We start from the raw sequence: 16528 nt of genomic DNA, 5'->3' as shown, positions 1-16528 counted from the left end.
AAACATTGAGCTAAATATTTATTTCTAACATACAATTATCACTCTGAACACAATTATAGAGCTAAAACATCACATGATTCAAGTTTTTAGGCTCCAGTGAAATGGCAGTACTGATCATGTAAGGAATGGTCCCCCTCTGTTTCCAAGAATAGCCCTCATGTTAAACAGAGAGCAGAAACATTCTGTTCCTCATCATTAGCCCTTCTCATTGTTTGTCCTCCTTTTTTCCTTGTTACACCCTCTGCCATCCCTGTGCTCCCTTCTTCATCTGATAATTATCCTCAGAACCTAATAATACTAAGTTTCAAGTCATATATTTGAGCCTGTTGTCTGACTGTGTCAGGCATGGATGTCTAGGTTCCTCAATCATTATCTTTCTTTTTCTGAGATGAAATTTGATCAGCTTACTGAACTAGACTCAGCTTTCCAAGATAATCCTTGCAGTTATATGCTTTTATTTTCAGATGTGCTGATGCTGCTGACTTGGATTTAGATCTCTAAAGAGATGCAGATGAGTGTCTAAATGTTTGAAAATATTGCCCAGTACCTTCAAATGGAATGTGGAAACAAGAAAACATGAAATTTCTACCTCTAATGGGTATCTGTGTGTATGATATAGGTTTCAGATTACTTCTCTGGAAAAAAAAAAACAACCGAAAACAATAGCAGATAAAATCCTAACATCTTTTTACGTGGTGATTAAGAAGTCTGCCCTTTAGTAAAACTTTGCTGTGAATACAGCAGGAGAGAAATTCCATTTCATAACATCACGAGAGAGATTTAACTTTCCTCTCCTACTAAAAAGGGGCTTTCTTTGAGCAAATGTATTTGTATCAGTGACTTGCCTGCTCAAGCAAATCCTAGTTTTGGTTTTGAATGCCTTTATCTGTATCACTCAAGTAAAGATTTTTTGATGATCGTAATATACCAAATGCTAACCTGGACTGATAACAGAGAAGTGAAAAAATAAAATGGAAAGATGTCTTAGAGCTGGTATGTATGATAGCAAATAAAAAAGGTTCTTTCATTCTGTGACTAACTCCCACACAGCACTTAGTGGAAAAAGATGATTATTTCAGTGTACACTAGCTACAACCAGCCTACAGATCACCTTCGGTTCCTCGGCTCTCTGGGAGAAATGCTGGCGTTAAAAACAGGCAAACAAGTTTCACCTCATACCCACTTATTTGTAACTTGAAATTTCTTTCAATGAGAAACATATTAAATATAAAATACAGTTCAGTATATTGGACACTTGAACTATTGTCGTCTGCTTGTATTCTTTATTTTCATTCGTAAACTCTGTGCTCCAGAATCTGCTGCTGAATAGGAGGTTTCCCTGCTTAGCAGTGAGCAGCAGGACACACTGTGCCTTGGTGCTGCGTGCTAAAGCTGTGCCTGCCTCCCCCTGCACCCCTAACCTGGCTGCTGCACACCCTGGGGGTCCTGTGAGGGTGAAGAAGGAAGCTGCAGACATTGTCTGAGGAACTGGAGCTTTAGTACTCCCCTGAGTCTCTTTTTACACCAGTTTGTCTCTGCTATATCAGTTAGGTCTAGGTACATGGACAACCTGACCCTGTTTCCTTCTCTACCACCTCGCTTTGACCTTTGCTGTTCTCCTTCATGCAGTAATTCTTTCTGCATACACTTTATAGGATATAAGTTAATAGGCTTAATTTTAGACTAGACGTTAGGTAAGAGTTTCTAATTTTAAGGAATAAGTGGTCTAGAGAGCACACAGAATTGCCATCACTGCAGGTCTTAAAAAACACTCCTAGTGATAAGACAACAATCTGCCAGAATTGGTATAAGTTGATTTTGCCTTAGGGCAAAGGATGGACTGGAAGACCTGTTGGAAGTCCTCCCAATTCTATTTTCTATTGCTCTAATATAAAAAAAAAAAGGCAGCAAAAGAGGATCAATACTAGAACAACATGAGACTGGCATTGTCTCCTACATACCATAATTGTTTTATTCCATTCCTGCTAAAAGATGAAATGCACCTTGATTTTCTAAAGGTTTTAGTAAATGCCCTCAAAACATTATTACATGATTAGGAGTCACAAAGATTTGGACAAAAGCCAGACAAGCAGTGAGAACAGTGTTGGAAAAGTTAAGAATTCTTAGGCTGCCAAGAACTGGCTGGAAATGCCACTTCTTGGGCAGACCCTTCAGTGTGCTCCCTGCTTTGGAGGTGTAGCAGTGGGACAGGAGCAAGCTGCACGGCCTGGAGCCATGGCACTTCTCCGTTCTTGCTGTTGAGTTTTTTCTTCTGTTCAAAAGGCAAAATCTGGAAGTAAAATTTTTAAAACCTGTCAACTTGCCTATGTAAAATGCGAAGCTCTATTTGTTCTGGGAAGGCAGTTAGCTCACTTCCACTCTCCATCATATGCCTAATAGCTTTTCCAGCTAAACAGTGTATCATTTATGTTTCAAGCATGGCATTGTTTAGGCTGTCAGCCAGAATGAAGATGTGTAATTTTCTTTGTGCTGAAATGATATCTTCTGCACCACCACCATTACATTTGCTCTTCTCCAACATATCTACGGTGACGTTCTGTCACAGAATTGTGCACTGATGGCTTCCACAGGGAGAGGACATGCACAAAGGCAAATCTAATAAAAAATTGCCGTGCAGTTGTGATTCACACCCTAATAATTGTACGTGATGGGAACAGCTTCCGCAGCGCTGCCTGGAACGTGACCTGACAGGCAACGGTGTGCCACCCATACAAACGTGTCCTCCTCCCCGTGGTTCTGAGTCTATCAGTTGACTCTGCTTGCTCTCTGAGAAAGCAGCAATCTAAAAGCTCCTTTGATTTCTGAGTCGTTCTCATTTACTCCTAGATGGCTTATTTTTAGCAATACATATACTAGGAAATGGGTGCTCTAATTTAAACAAGTGAAAGAAGGATTTCTGGAAGTATATTTATCTATGAAGACAATTATTTGATGTCAAATCTCAGCGGGTTGTTAACAATGGGTTAGACAATGCAAAAGAAATAAAAAATTATTGTAAAATCACTGCAGCAGCTGTTGTGACTCAGGCAACACTTCCCCACTCCTATCTTGCTATTTAGATGGGCACAGAACTCCACCACCCTTTGTACCAACTAAGTCAGTGGATGCAGACCCAAAGTCTGGGCAGCTCATGCAAGGGTCCATGGAGACTTTTTATGTCTCTGCATGGACCAGTGGCTAAAGCTGCCTTCTAGCTCAAGGTATGCACAGTGCCTGGATAGCCATGCAGTAGATAAATGTTACATAGGATGACAGTTAAAGATCAGCATAGCTTAAGTTTTCTTCTGACAGTTTATCACTCTACATCAGTGGTTAGCAATACGTATGCCCAAGATGTATCATTCTTTCTAAATTTATCAGGCAGTTATTCTTGGGACAGTAAAAGAAATGTCATTATGGGAAATGATTTGAGAGTAAAAATCAAAATACTAGGAAGATAATTACCTATTGCAGAAGATGACTGTTAAGTCTTAATGCACAATACTCCCTGCTTTTAGGTATCAGAAAGTATTTAGCATGTAATGGCACCCTAATGGTTCTAAATTGAATGTATTATTGAGAGTTTCAATGATGCCCAAAAGAACTATGCTTGCTATATTACTGCATTGCCTGATTCTTCCTGTAATGGAAGAAATTCAGTATATTCCAGTCTCTTTTTTCCTCTTTTTTTCTGAGAAATGACACCAGTATTTCACTGGCTATTCCCATACTGAAACTGGCGGAACCAGAAAAACAGAAACTCTTGGAACCAGAGGCTGGAAGGGATGCAAGAACAGAGAAATGGGATAAGAGGTATTTGGAGACGTTGATTAATGACAACGTTTGAGACCTTGTCACAGGCAGATTGAGTCCCACTAACTCCACTGAATAGTCTGGATTCACACATTGTAACAAAATCAGAAGCTGTTTTCTTAGATTTATACCAAGATCTCTGTCTTGTTGCTGTGTCACTGAACGCTGCTCCTGACAGCTCATCCAAACTGACCTTCCATCTCACCTTGATAACACTGAGGGCTGGGATAGTGCTATTTTTGCTCCTAGACATACTGATCAGTCTTCGGTATTTACAAGCATAACTGGATAGCTCATCTTCAGTTCCAGCTGAGACACAGTTCCAATCAAACATTACAGCAGGATTCGATGCCCTGAGTCTGAGTGGCTGCATCTCTCCCCTGCCCTGTGTAAAGAATCAACTCCATACAGGTCACAGGGAGATAAAATCAGCAATAAAATAATGTATTTTTCTCCTCAATGGGTAGTCTTTGACAATGAATGGTTACACTCTCCTGTGAATGTGACACAGCCAAGAAAATTGTAATTAAAGTGTCCTGACAAGATATTTTGCCTTTTAATAGCTCAGTAGTTGTTTTGTCTCCAGCTGCTGAGGACACTGGGCAACAGTGAAAAAAAACAAAATACAGGATAGAGAAGAAGTTCCCACTTAGTGGTGAAAAATATCAGACTGACAGACACTGACACCAAGCTCTTGTGCTCCCAGGAGAAGAAGTGCAGTGTGGGCAGTGCCTCACAGAACCTCCCTCCCCACAGCCTGACGCTCCTGGCTCCAGAGTGGACACCTGGTGAGATGAGGAGGTGATGTTCTCTCTGTTTAGGGAGGGACTGAGATGTAGGACACAGAAATGACTTATTCCTCTTCTCGCAGTAGGACAGAGCAGAACTGGAAAGAGCCCTGCATGTGTTAGTAATTTGCTCTAACATGGAGTTCTGCCTCTGACACCAACGCTCACTCCAGGTGTGCATTCAGGCTTTCCTGTTTAATACTTGCCTGCCTGAACACTAGGAAATGGTGTTGTGTGACTGCCACACAAGTCACACAGCCCATCAGATGGCTGTCAGATAAAAGCTTCATTGTTACTATTGACGTGACTTATGATACTCTCTGTCCCCTCATCTTGCCATTATTTGTCATGCTATTGGCAATTTTAATTCAAAGAGAAGTCACTAAAGCTGCAACACAGATGCAAGTCAGAAACAAGGCCACTATGCACACCTATTCCTGAGAATGTTGTCTCTAGAGCAGGGACTGCTCTTCCCAACCCAAAGGTGGCAAAATCACTTCAAAAGACTAGGAAGAGCAATTTATTTCAGGTGCGATAGTTCTAGTTAAAACTGCAGCCTCTATCTTATAAGCCAGAGTTGTTTAAAAACTCCAGGTTAGGAGAGCTTGATGGAGGAGCAAAAAGCCTTCCTTCACCTTTATGTCAAAAGAAGATGACCTAAATGGAACACCACTGAGATTTGCTGGAAGAGAAAGATTTACAGTGATCTGGGCAGACTGCTAGACTTCAAATCAGTTTTCTACACCCAGGGAGGAGTAATAGGAATGTGCCTGTGGTGAGCCAAGGGCAGAGCCCTGCTCTGGGCTCAACAGTCTGGGCAGGTGGACAGCAGTCAGGCCCGTCTGCAGAAGAGAGTTCTTAATCTGAAGAAAAGCCTTTTATAAGAGGATGCCACAGCAGAGTCTACCAAAATTCAGGACTAGGATAGACAAGCTGTTCGGTATCTCTCTGCCATTAACACTCGAAGAACATAAACGTCAGTTCCCTTCGTGGAGAGACAGAAAGATCCATCAGCCAGCAATAGACAGATGGCAAAATTGCTGGGAGAGACAATCAAAGCAAAGGTCCAAAACGAGTCTGAGATGTAAAAGAAGAATGAAGACAGCTAAATAGTTCTATACAGAAATGATGAAAATAATGATCTAAGAAATTGAGTTTAAGTAATCCTAAAAAAACCTAGGCTGGCTAATATAGCTGTAGTTGAGTGGGTACCACTTTTGTGTTGCTAGCACTCTAGCTGCAAAGCATTTTCACCTATTTGTATAAATAACAATCAATGCAGCATGACCAATGTATACTGAAAGAACAAAAACCCCCTGTTACACAAAGTAATTAAAATGTTGAAAAATCCATTTCTTTGATGGAAGTTAAGATGTTGGCTGTTTTCTCCACATTTTGGCTTGGTGCAGAGCAAATGATTCCAAAAGAGATTTTTATGAGTGGGTGACACTACACAGCACATGGAAATGACTGAAGTCAGCAGTCACACTGCATTAAAACAGAAAATTTGCATTAAAAATACAGCTAAATGATATACTCCTGAGTATTTTACTTGTGGTCTGTTGTTTGTTTTTTTTTTTTTCAGCACGGAGTTCAAAAGGAAATTTCATTTTCTGTGAATCCTGTTACTTGAAACAATAGCCAGAACTCCCCAGATTGCTTTCCTCTTTGCACCAGTAGACAGAGCTTTAAAATAATGCCTGAGAGCTGTTTACTGTTTGGAATAATGATGTCAGTCTCTTCCTTTTCAGCTGGATTTGCACAACTGAAAGCTATCAGAATCTGTGTTAAAAACGTTGTGTGTTTTCTCCTGCCTGGTTTCCACCCATGACACTAATTAAGAGCACACAAAATTAACGAACAGAAACACAGAAATTCTATTACCACAAACAAAGTGAATATTTGACGTTTTCTGTCTGTCCTTCAGGTTTTTGTTGAGTCTAGAGAATGTCATTTTGTGTGCTTTTACAAACTAATATTTTTCACCTCATAACAATCAACTAATGCAATATCTTGTGCTCCACAAAGAGAGAATCTGGCTAACTGGCTAAAATCTGCAGGAATACAAGGACTGTAGGAATAACTGTGAGAAATGAAGGAGATTCCTTCTGCCAGATTCCCCCAAGGAGGCAGAAAGCTGGGGAAAAATAAAAGAAAGAGAAAAGCAAGTAGGATTTCATGCTGCTGTGAACTGGGTTAGACATATGTACTGTGCCCTATTAGAGAGAGAGCCAGCAAAATGTGTCTGTGTTTCCAAGTAATGCAGGCTTCTGAAGGGTGAAGCATCAGAATGAGTGTTCAGGTTCAGATGTATGAAGTCAGGTCCAGTTTGGAATAAACAGCACGTGAAGTACCAGGAGTAAATAAAATTTTAAGCCCTTACTGCTTTCTGGGGTCGCGTTCATCTGTACCATGTTAGTGTCATCAAGAGGTTTAAATATGGGTTGGAAGGTCTGTCAACTTTCTTTTCATACCTGACTCATCTCCCAGAACAACTGTTGGGAGAATCTCACAGCTCAAGTCCTCGAGAGTCTCCAGTCCTCTGGGTTCTCTCTTACACAGGGGACACAGTTCAGGTCCTCTATCCTGCTGTATGAAATGATTGAATGAGAGAACAAACCAAGCCTCAGATTTCACATTGTCATCCCTAATATTTCAGATGTCTCTGAAAGCTCTGGGACTGTGAGAGGTTGGGATCTACGCTGCTAGCTGAACCTTGGTGCATCAACCAACCTCTAGTGGAATTCAAGGCATGTAACAAGTCTCTTTCAGCTAAATTCCAGTTTCAGTGAAACACCTGATGTTTCATTCAGACACCACTCTTGAGTGTTCAACACACGGTGGAAGGCAGTTGGATCCCAGTGTTTGGTGATACCCTGCTTCTCCTATACATCTTATGTAACTTTCTGGCATTAAGCTCTCCCAATCTGCTACAGTTGCTGAACTCTATATTAAATCTCCTGCACAGCACAACACCAGTGTGGGTGGACACCAGAATCGGGCATCCTCAAAGGCACCTAAATCTGAGAGCAACCTACATACTGTGCCTGCATAAAGGGATATATTACAGTTGATCGTGACAAGATCTTATCTTCTAAAAGCACTTTCAAAAAACGTACTTGGGAATTTTAACCCATCCATAGTTTTTGTTGCAGTGACTCCTTCTTCCACCTAGCCACAGCACTGGTGTTCCATCTGATTACCATCTAGCATCTAGCATCTGGTCTGTCACCTCCAGATACCTATGGCACAGTTGTGTTTGTGAGGATTGGGATTGTGAGAGGGGAAAATAAGACTTTTCATGAGTAGTACTTACTCATGAGTTTTTTTTGAGTAAAAGAAACAAACTTAATTTTGTGTGTCTGTGTGTGTGCAGCTAAAGATAAAGGGACTTGGCTATAAGCTTGCTTTTGTGACTTGAGCAGGGTACCTTCTCCACTCAAATGTCACAGCTGAAGAACAGTCTAGAGGAAAAAAATACTCCAGCTACGAATCTTCATTTTCAAGGCATAAGGCTTAGTCCTTTGATATCCTTTCCACTTCCACTATTCAGAAATGAGATCTTTGCTTTCTTAATTTCAGGAGATATAACTAAATAGATGACATCCCTTGTACCTTAGTTTATATTAAAGTTAATCAGGACTTCATCACAGAGTAGAGTTTAAGATTTGACTGTTGACTGATCTAAGGATAAGAAAACCCATAATACTAACATGTTTGAGGTGGCATCATGAAATTATTTTTCTCTGAGAAAATTTGAATTATCAGTTGTACCACCCAAAGCAAACAAATACATGGATTATTGACAGATAACAGGCTTCCACACAGCAACTATCTATAAGCCTGTTCAAGCTTCTGCATAAATCATAGTTTTGATGACAATGGGACTATTTCAAGGGACAAACGTAAGCTTTAATATAAGTGTTAGCAGGATTATGGCCATAAATTGTAATCTTATATTGCCTTCTGGAAGGTCACTGCATTTCTCTGAGAGAAAGACTAATCACAGCACAGACAAGCACAGGCTGTCTCTATGGCTTTTTCAGCAAACGCTATCTATATTCTGTATCCATATTCTATATCTGTATTTTATCTGCCATTACTGTAGTTGTTAGATTACTGTAGATATACTGTAGATGTTTGTGCTAAATTAATACATTCTATGCTTATCTGTACTATTGAAAAAACTATTTTAGCTTTTCATTTTATTTTCTTTTGGGAATATCTTGAAAAATATTAACAAACATTTGCTAAGTGATATGAAAACCCTAATGCTACACTAAATACAATACAATATTTACTTGTCAGATACCTTCAAGAAAAAAACCCACATAATTTCAGTGAATATCTTTAAAGAAACCCCTTTCCACTTTTTTCCTCCTCCCTCTCTGCTTCACTAGCTGAAAAGCCAATTAAAAAATTCTCCACCCTCTACACAGTTCAGAACAAGATCTGTGTGCATTTCTCCTAGGCACGTTTTGAGACCCAGAAGGGGATGAAAGTAGTTAATGTGCAACGAGATTCTTAATCTCAGACACAACCCTGTACCTTTCCATTTGCCTTGCTGGTATGCTGCAAGCTAAATATTAAATTTTTGATCCATTTAAGTCCTTCCTGCAGAGAAGAAAGAGTTAAAGAAATGCCTCAAATATACTTGCATTCAGCTAATCAGACTTTGTGTGCATCTACAAACGGTACAGAACTGAAATCCATCATTGATAATGAAACCACAAATGAAAAATGGACCGAAGACTCCTTTCCAGGATTAGAAATACTGTGCACAATTTATGTTACCTATGCTGTGATCATTTCAGTGGGTCTCCTTGGAAATACTATTCTCATCAAAGTCTTTTTCAAGATCAAATCAATGCAGACGGTTCCAAATATCTTCATCACCAGCCTGGCATTTGGAGACCTGCTGCTTTTATTAACTTGTGTGCCTGTAGATGCAACACGTTATATTGTGGATACCTGGGTCTTCGGAAGAATTGGGTGCAAGCTGCTGTCTTTTATCCAGTTAACCTCAGTTGGAGTCTCAGTGTTTACCTTGACTGTTCTCAGTGCTGACAGGTGGGTCTGATGTGACTGAGTTGTCAGGAGATGCTGCAGATGTGAAGTTAGAAATGAATAAATGAGCAGAAATGATCATTTTGCACAATATTAAATGGCATATTGTAAGCGACTGAAAAAAAAAGCCAAAATCAACAATCACTCTCCCATTTAGTTTAAAATGTGTGTTAGAAAAAACGGAGCAGTTCTTTTTAATGACATGAAGAGAGGACTCTAAGTCTTTTGACCTTTTATTAGCTTGAAGTACAGTCTAGGGCTTTTTTCTCAACTGCACAGAAAAGGGAAATTGCTTAAGGCAGGGAGAAGACAGTATATTGGTGCTATCTAGTGGTGCACTAAAGTAGTCAGGGAAGATGAAAACTAAAACTGAAAATGACTGAGTGGAAATCCTTTGTCCTATGCTCTCAGTGAGGCTTTAAAATCCTAGAACCTAAAAGATTGACATTTGGGGTAAAAAGCCAGAAGAAAACTCAGAACAAACTTGGGGGGACAAATGAATGACTCTCATGATTTGATGGCTACTGCAATACTACAGCACCTCCCAGCTTAATAAGTACTTAGTGTTTGAATTTGAATATTTTCTCTTATAGTTCTTACATCTTTTCCAGAGATATTTTAGCCCAGAGGTCCTGAAACTAAACTCAGGTTACAATAACAGCACTGTGCACAGGTATCAGTGCTCCCATCTGACTGCTGTCCAGAACTGCTGAACAGTCAGTTCTCTATGCACGTCTTTTCCGAATGAACCAAAGTAAGATGCTATTTCAGTTCAGTCAGCATCAGTATGTCAAGGAGCAGAAAAAACCAAAATGAATTTTAGTATTAAGGGAGAAAAAGATTTTCATCTTGTATGCCAGCAGTTGTGGATTGTATGTAATAGCAAGTAGTTCATGTGACTAGAACTGAAGCAATGCTACTGTTATTGTACTCATAAAAAAATCAGCCAACACAGGAATGGCCATACTGGGTCAGACCAAGGGTCCATGTAGGCCAATACCAGCCTCCAGCAGTGGTAGTATAAGAACAAGAAAGGAAGACACACAGGGAGAATGAAAACCACTATCCAACACTACACTTACACGCTAAGCCTTCAGGTGATGTCCTGAGCAGATGTGGTTTATATCTATTTAATAACTTTAATGGACTTTTTTCTAGGTCCTCGTTCAACCTCTCCTTGAACTTGTTTGGCAATAACTTTCACTGCCTGTTGCATAAACATCTCCAATTTTTGCTTTGCATGTGGCTTCATTTGATGGCCCTGGCTGTTGTGCCAGAGGAGCCAGTGCTCCCTATCCAGCTCTCCAGGCTATTCATTTTATATTCCACCCTTAGTACGGGGTTTTTTTTGAGTTAAAGTGTGCAGAGAAGCACATGGTGTTCAAGACTTGTATGAACCAAAGGTACAGATAATTCCACAATAGTCTTTTTTGCTCTTCACTGTTTTCTCAATAATTCCTAAAATATGGCTTTTTTTTTTTTTTTAAGGGTTTGGTATGATTTTTTAACTACTGCTGAATATTAAACCAATGTTTGCATGGAAGAATCTATCACAGGTCCAAGGTCTTGGTATGATGTCAGTTCAGAATTCGTCATGGACTATATGACCTTTAAAGGCCCCTTCCAACCCCAACTGTTCTATTATTCAATGGTTTAGACATTTGCTTCTATATTTAATTCTTTGTGGTAGCTGTTAAAATATTCCAAGCGACCTTTTCACAGGGTAACTATATGTTAAGCATACTGAGAAAGCTCAGAACATCAGTTGTGTACGATGTCAGACTGTCATGTTCCACTATGCTAGAAAGCTCAAAGTCAATAAAAACGGTATTTATTTGATAAACAGCAGTCTAGCTTGCAGTTTTCTATTTAAATTTGCCTAGAGGAGAAAAAGATCAGATCCTCAGGTTGTGCAAAATGGTAAAACCAAGCTGTCTTATCCTCTGGATCCTTTTCCACTGCCTTTCCTTTCATGCCAGTCTTGTGCCCTCCTGGAAAGGTCTCTTTCTGCATCATCGAGGGTCCCTGATACTTTGGGAGCAGGGTATATTGTTTCCTGTGCTTCATCTACCTTCATGGCAGTTGGTCCTTTTTCCATGTCCCGTTTCCACACGGATTTTCACACATCTATAGATTCACCCAGATTTTTCTCATATGTCTGACTCAGTCCACATGCTGCAGAACCACAGCTATGAATCAACAGCAGTGTTAGCTCCTGTTTTATAAATATTAATGAATACTGGAGCATTACTTTGAGTCAGATCATTGCACTCAGCTGGGATCTTAAGAACATGAAAGAAAGGAGGGGCGTGCATGCTTCGTTTCACATGTTTATAAAACAGTTAACCTGTTTCATACCTTTACCAGTTTCGCATACTAATTCCCTCATTTACCTTTCTAGGCAGTGCCATAAAAATAGGAAATAATTGCCCTTACTGATCCTAGTCCAAACACTAGAAGTCATCTTTATTTAGGAAGGCTTTAATGAGATGTCCTGCCAGCCAGCTCATTAAAATATATGCTTAAAATTAACTTTTACATTTCCATCTTAATTACAAAGAGCTAGTATCTGTTTTCACTTCCAAGACAATTTTATCACGCTTAGTCTAGTGAGAACAGAGATGGCTTTATCCTAAAGAAGTCTGCATTGTCAGTGCTTGCATAATTTCTGTGTTTATTCTGACAGTGGTTTGGTTGCTTTTAGGTACAGAGCCATCGTTAAGCCCTTGGAACTGCAGACTTCGGATGCGCTCCTGAGGACCTGCTGTAAAGCTGGCTGTGTTTGGATTGTCTCCATGATTCTTGCTATCCCAGAGGCTGTTTTTTCAGATTTGTATTCTTTCAGCAATCCTGAGAAAAATGTAACTTTTGAGGCATGTGCGCCCTATCCTGTATCTGAGAAGATCTTGCAGGAAGCTCACTCCCTGGTTTGCTTCTTAGTGTTCTATATTGTACCCTTAGCTGTCATTTCTGTCTACTATTTTCTTATTGCCAGAACTTTATATAAAAGTACTTCCAACATGCCAGCAGAAGAACATGGTCATGCTCGTAAGCAGGTAAGCAATGATCAAGCACTAAAGTGTCCAACTTTCCAAAATCTACCATGCTGATTACGTCTGAATTCTTGAGTGCAAAACCTTTCCCTGAAAATAGAGTAAAAAGCTCCATAAACTCAGCCCATATTAGCACTCCAAATTCAGTTACGCACTCGAGCATGTGCTTATGACTCATTATAGTGAGTGTGCATGTTTTTCTAAAGAGGGCTGGGGTTTGTTTTCCTTTATTATAACTCCATTAAACTCAAGAGTTAAAACATTGAATTGTAAACACTGAGACCTCATCCATGTGAGCTGACACATTAACTATTGTACTTTCAAATCCTAGTCTAGATGAGATTGCCACGTGATTTATAATGGAAAGGGAACGTGCTCTGCACTAGAAATACTTTGGTAAAAAAAAAATATGAAATAATAGATTTATTTTTCTATTGGTTTCTTGCTCTCATAGAATCACAGAATCATCCTGGTTGGAAGAGACCTTTAAGATCATTGAGTCCAGCTGTTAACCCAGCACTGCCAGGTCACCACTAAACCACGTCCCTCAGCACCACATCTACACATCTTTTACATAGCTTGTGTTTTTTCCGTGTTGCTTTTTTGGTTACTAATGCATTTAGACTTTTAGACCCCTTTCAAAACCCTCACCAACAACATAAGCGTTACTAATTGTTATTAACACTAGATATGCATTATTTTCTTGTAGATTGAGTCCCGCAAGAGAGTTGCAAAAACGGTGCTGGTGCTTGTTGCTCTGTTTGCCTTTTGCTGGCTGCCCAACCACATCCTCTACCTATACCGCTCTTTTACATACCATGCCTCCGTAGATGCTTCCACCTTTCACCTGATAGCTACTATTTTCTCCCGTGCCTTGGCCTTCAGCAATTCCTGCATCAATCCTTTTGCTCTTTATTGGCTGAGTAAAAGTTTCCGGCAGCATTTTAAAAAGCAAGTCTCGTGCTGCAAGGCAAAACTTGGTCGGAAGCCTCCCAGCGCCCCCCAGAGCAACACGCCCACCAGAGCCCTGTCAGTCACGGGCAGCACGCACGGCTCAGAGATCAGCGTCACTCTGCTTACAGATTACAGCATCACAAAAGAAGAGGAAAGTGTTTAGTGCAATCAAGTCTCTGCTACCGACAGAAACTCAGCCTTTGCAATCAAGTCTCTGCTACCAGGCTCCTGGAAAGAGGAGCCATGCCTTGCCCTGTCTGTGAAAGAGCTTTCATCAGGAGTTCCTCAGTTTTAAATAGAGAAATCAAACTGTGCATGAGCTGAACTTTCCAGTGTAACCTCTAAGAGATTGTTCATGTTCTGAAGCACAGACACGGATCCCAGGCTGGAATTCCTGGACTAGTCAGGACAGAAGTCAACAGAATTGGTATGAGAATTTGCTGTGAGGATGATTTTGCTCCTGGTGACTTTGACTTGTGACTGAGAGTTCCCTCTGTCAAGTGCTGGCATCTACAAAAAACAAGCAAAACCATGTATCTTTATAACATGATCAGCCAGGCAGATTTTTGATTTATTTTTCTTGTCCTGAACATTAAAAATTGGTAAACCTATCAGAAAGCAAGCTAAAATAAAAGAAAGGTTTGTAGTACAGTGTAGTAAAGAAAGTATTGTGGGCCAGATCCACACTAGCCTTTGCTCTGACAGTAACTTCCTTTGATACTCTGGGTCATAGAGCTGACTGCTGGGTAAAGAGAGGCTCTTCTCAGTTCCTAAGGAAGTCAAGGGAACCTGCAGCTGATGAGCTCTCTTAAAAAGCAACAATCATCTTTAACCACATTTGTAAAATTGTTTGCAATCTATGGGTGAAACATCTCAACAGTGCAGAGTTCTTTATTGTTATAGTGATTTAACATCAGTAACTTGAGGTGGATCTGTATCAGAGTTCCAGCTTGGATGTACAGTGAATTTTTGAAGTGAACTGTTCAAACATCCTCTCCTACCTTACTTTTCTCTGTCTCCCAGAGTGGCCTTGAGTGCACAACCTGCATTTCTCTGAGATAAAACTGTGTCTCCAGTCCATGGAGCCAGACTAGATCAAGTATGAAGAAAAGTCCCCAGAAGTGTACAGCATGAGGGTTCAGACTAACCATTTCTCTCCACAGTCCAGTCCTGCTGCAGTGTATGTGGTCATACCTGAGAGGTCTGCACTATTTTCAAGCATGCTGGGAGAGCTGGATTTGTTTTTTGGTTTTGGTTTTGTTTTTGGTTGTTTTTTTTTCTGTTCTTCAAGTTATTCAAGTGGTATCCCTTTTTAATATAAGGATGGACTGTCTTTATGAGATAAGCCTTCTAATCTCAAATCCACTGATTTCATGAGTCTGCGTGCAGAGGGAAGTCAGGGACAGCCTGTGATGGGCAGCCCGTGTACCCTTACAAAGCTCAGCAGCACTGCTGGCAGGGACCATCTTCCCATCAGGAAATACAGGAGGCAAGTCTTCCTACCCCACGTTACAAAAATGTTGAATGACATGTATTTTTATGAAGTTTGTGTATGCTGAACTAACATTTTCTTCTGTGGGAGCTGGTGATAAAAAACACAGTAGATTTTCTATTGCTTAAACCAAGGGACTTCCATCTCATGAATTTGTGCACCCAAGTATAGAAGAGGGGTTGCAACTGTCAGTCATAGAAGTTTGAATTTTAATTATCCTTGAAGATACAACACCCCTCTGGCTACACAGAGCCCAAACCATCCATCCATGCACTGTTATTTGAGCTCATTATAAGACACAGAAAACCTATTTGCAGTGTCTCTCTGATGACTGCCCTAATCAGAATAATAAAACTAAACTATAAATCCCAAGGGCACAGGAATACAACTGCTCTCGTCATAAACCAGTTTAATAATAGCCCATTTTAATTCCATCAGGCCTGGCCTTATTTTCCTGCACTCTTCATGTTACAGGCTGCAAGGCTGTATGCACTAATTTTTAAATGGATTCTCTTTTTTATTGTACCAGTTATACACCAGGATAGGACCACTGAAATGAATGGGAATATAACAGCACAGAAATAAAATTTATGGCAAAGCAGGCTCCAGAGACCTTATTTTGCTCTCTTTGTGTTAATAGAACACTCCCTGGTAGTGAGCTATGTCCAAATATAACAAACAATATTGCATCAATATTTTCCCTTTCTCTTTTTTTTCCTTAATGGTGCTGCAGGGTGAGACTGAAATAAGCAAATAAGTCCACACACTTTTACCTTCCTGGATCATGCTATAGGGGATTCTAAACAAAAGAAAAAACAAAGGACATTACAGTTCCTTATATAATTATTTTATACTATTAAAGACTTTGGAAAATAAATCTGCCACATGTTTCTGGACTACACAATTTACCTCTGTTGGAGACCTATTTTCCCACTGCAAAATCCTTGGCTACACTTCACATAAATATTTCTGTAATAATAATAATAATACTAATAATAATACTAGTATTTCTCACAGTATCCCTTAAAACCCTGTTTCCTAATTCACCACTTTCCTTGCTTTGCATGTAGTTACTTTTTGCTTGTGTACCTACTCCTGTAAGTGGATGGTCTATCTATTGCTGATATATCCTGTCACAACACTGATGGCTTCACTATATGCTGCACATGTTTTGGTTAAAGACTGGCACTATTCCAAGCCATAATTTAACTATTCTATGTACTTTATGCTTTCTTTCAAACCAGCATGACATTGTATTGGAGGGATATACTGCTCGACATTTCCTTTTATTTAAAAAAACTGATATTATTCATTCCATTTATTCCCCCAATATAATTATCCATAAAATGTCTCTGCATTAT

General features: G+C 39.8%; 1 protein-coding gene across 1 annotated transcript; it reads left to right on the top strand.

The window, feature by feature from the left end:
• Positions 1 to 9240: 9240 nt before the first annotated feature.
• BRS3 (bombesin-like receptor 3) lies at positions 9241 to 13838 on the top strand. Its single transcript, XM_008949533.1, has 3 exons — positions 9241 to 9671; positions 12373 to 12724; positions 13431 to 13838. Exons 1-3 carry the CDS (start codon positions 9241 to 9243, stop codon positions 13836 to 13838), a joined length of 1191 nt encoding a protein of 396 aa, XP_008947781.1.
• The last annotated feature ends 2690 nt before the right edge of the window (positions 13839 to 16528 follow it).

Source organism: Merops nubicus, unplaced genomic scaffold (assembly GCF_000691845.1).
Source record: "Merops nubicus isolate BGI_N331 unplaced genomic scaffold, ASM69184v1 scaffold18651, whole genome shotgun sequence".
Taxonomy (NCBI): Eukaryota; Metazoa; Chordata; class Aves; order Coraciiformes; family Meropidae; genus Merops; species Merops nubicus.
Note: the sequence above shows the minus strand (reverse complement) of the source record. Positions and strands in the feature narration are given on the sequence as shown.

Bases quoted from the DNA above. Each gene is read 5' to 3' on its own strand.
- BRS3 (XM_008949533.1), top strand. From the start codon at position 9,241: ATGCCTCAAATATACTTGCATTCAGCTAATCAGACTTTGTGTGCATCT. The intron at 9,672-12,372 runs GTGGGTCTGATG...GGTTGCTTTTAG, and splicing joins ACTGTTCTCAGTGCTGACAG to GTACAGAGCCATCGTTAAGC. The intron at 12,725-13,430 runs GTAAGCAATGAT...ATTTTCTTGTAG, and splicing joins ATGGTCATGCTCGTAAGCAG to ATTGAGTCCCGCAAGAGAGT.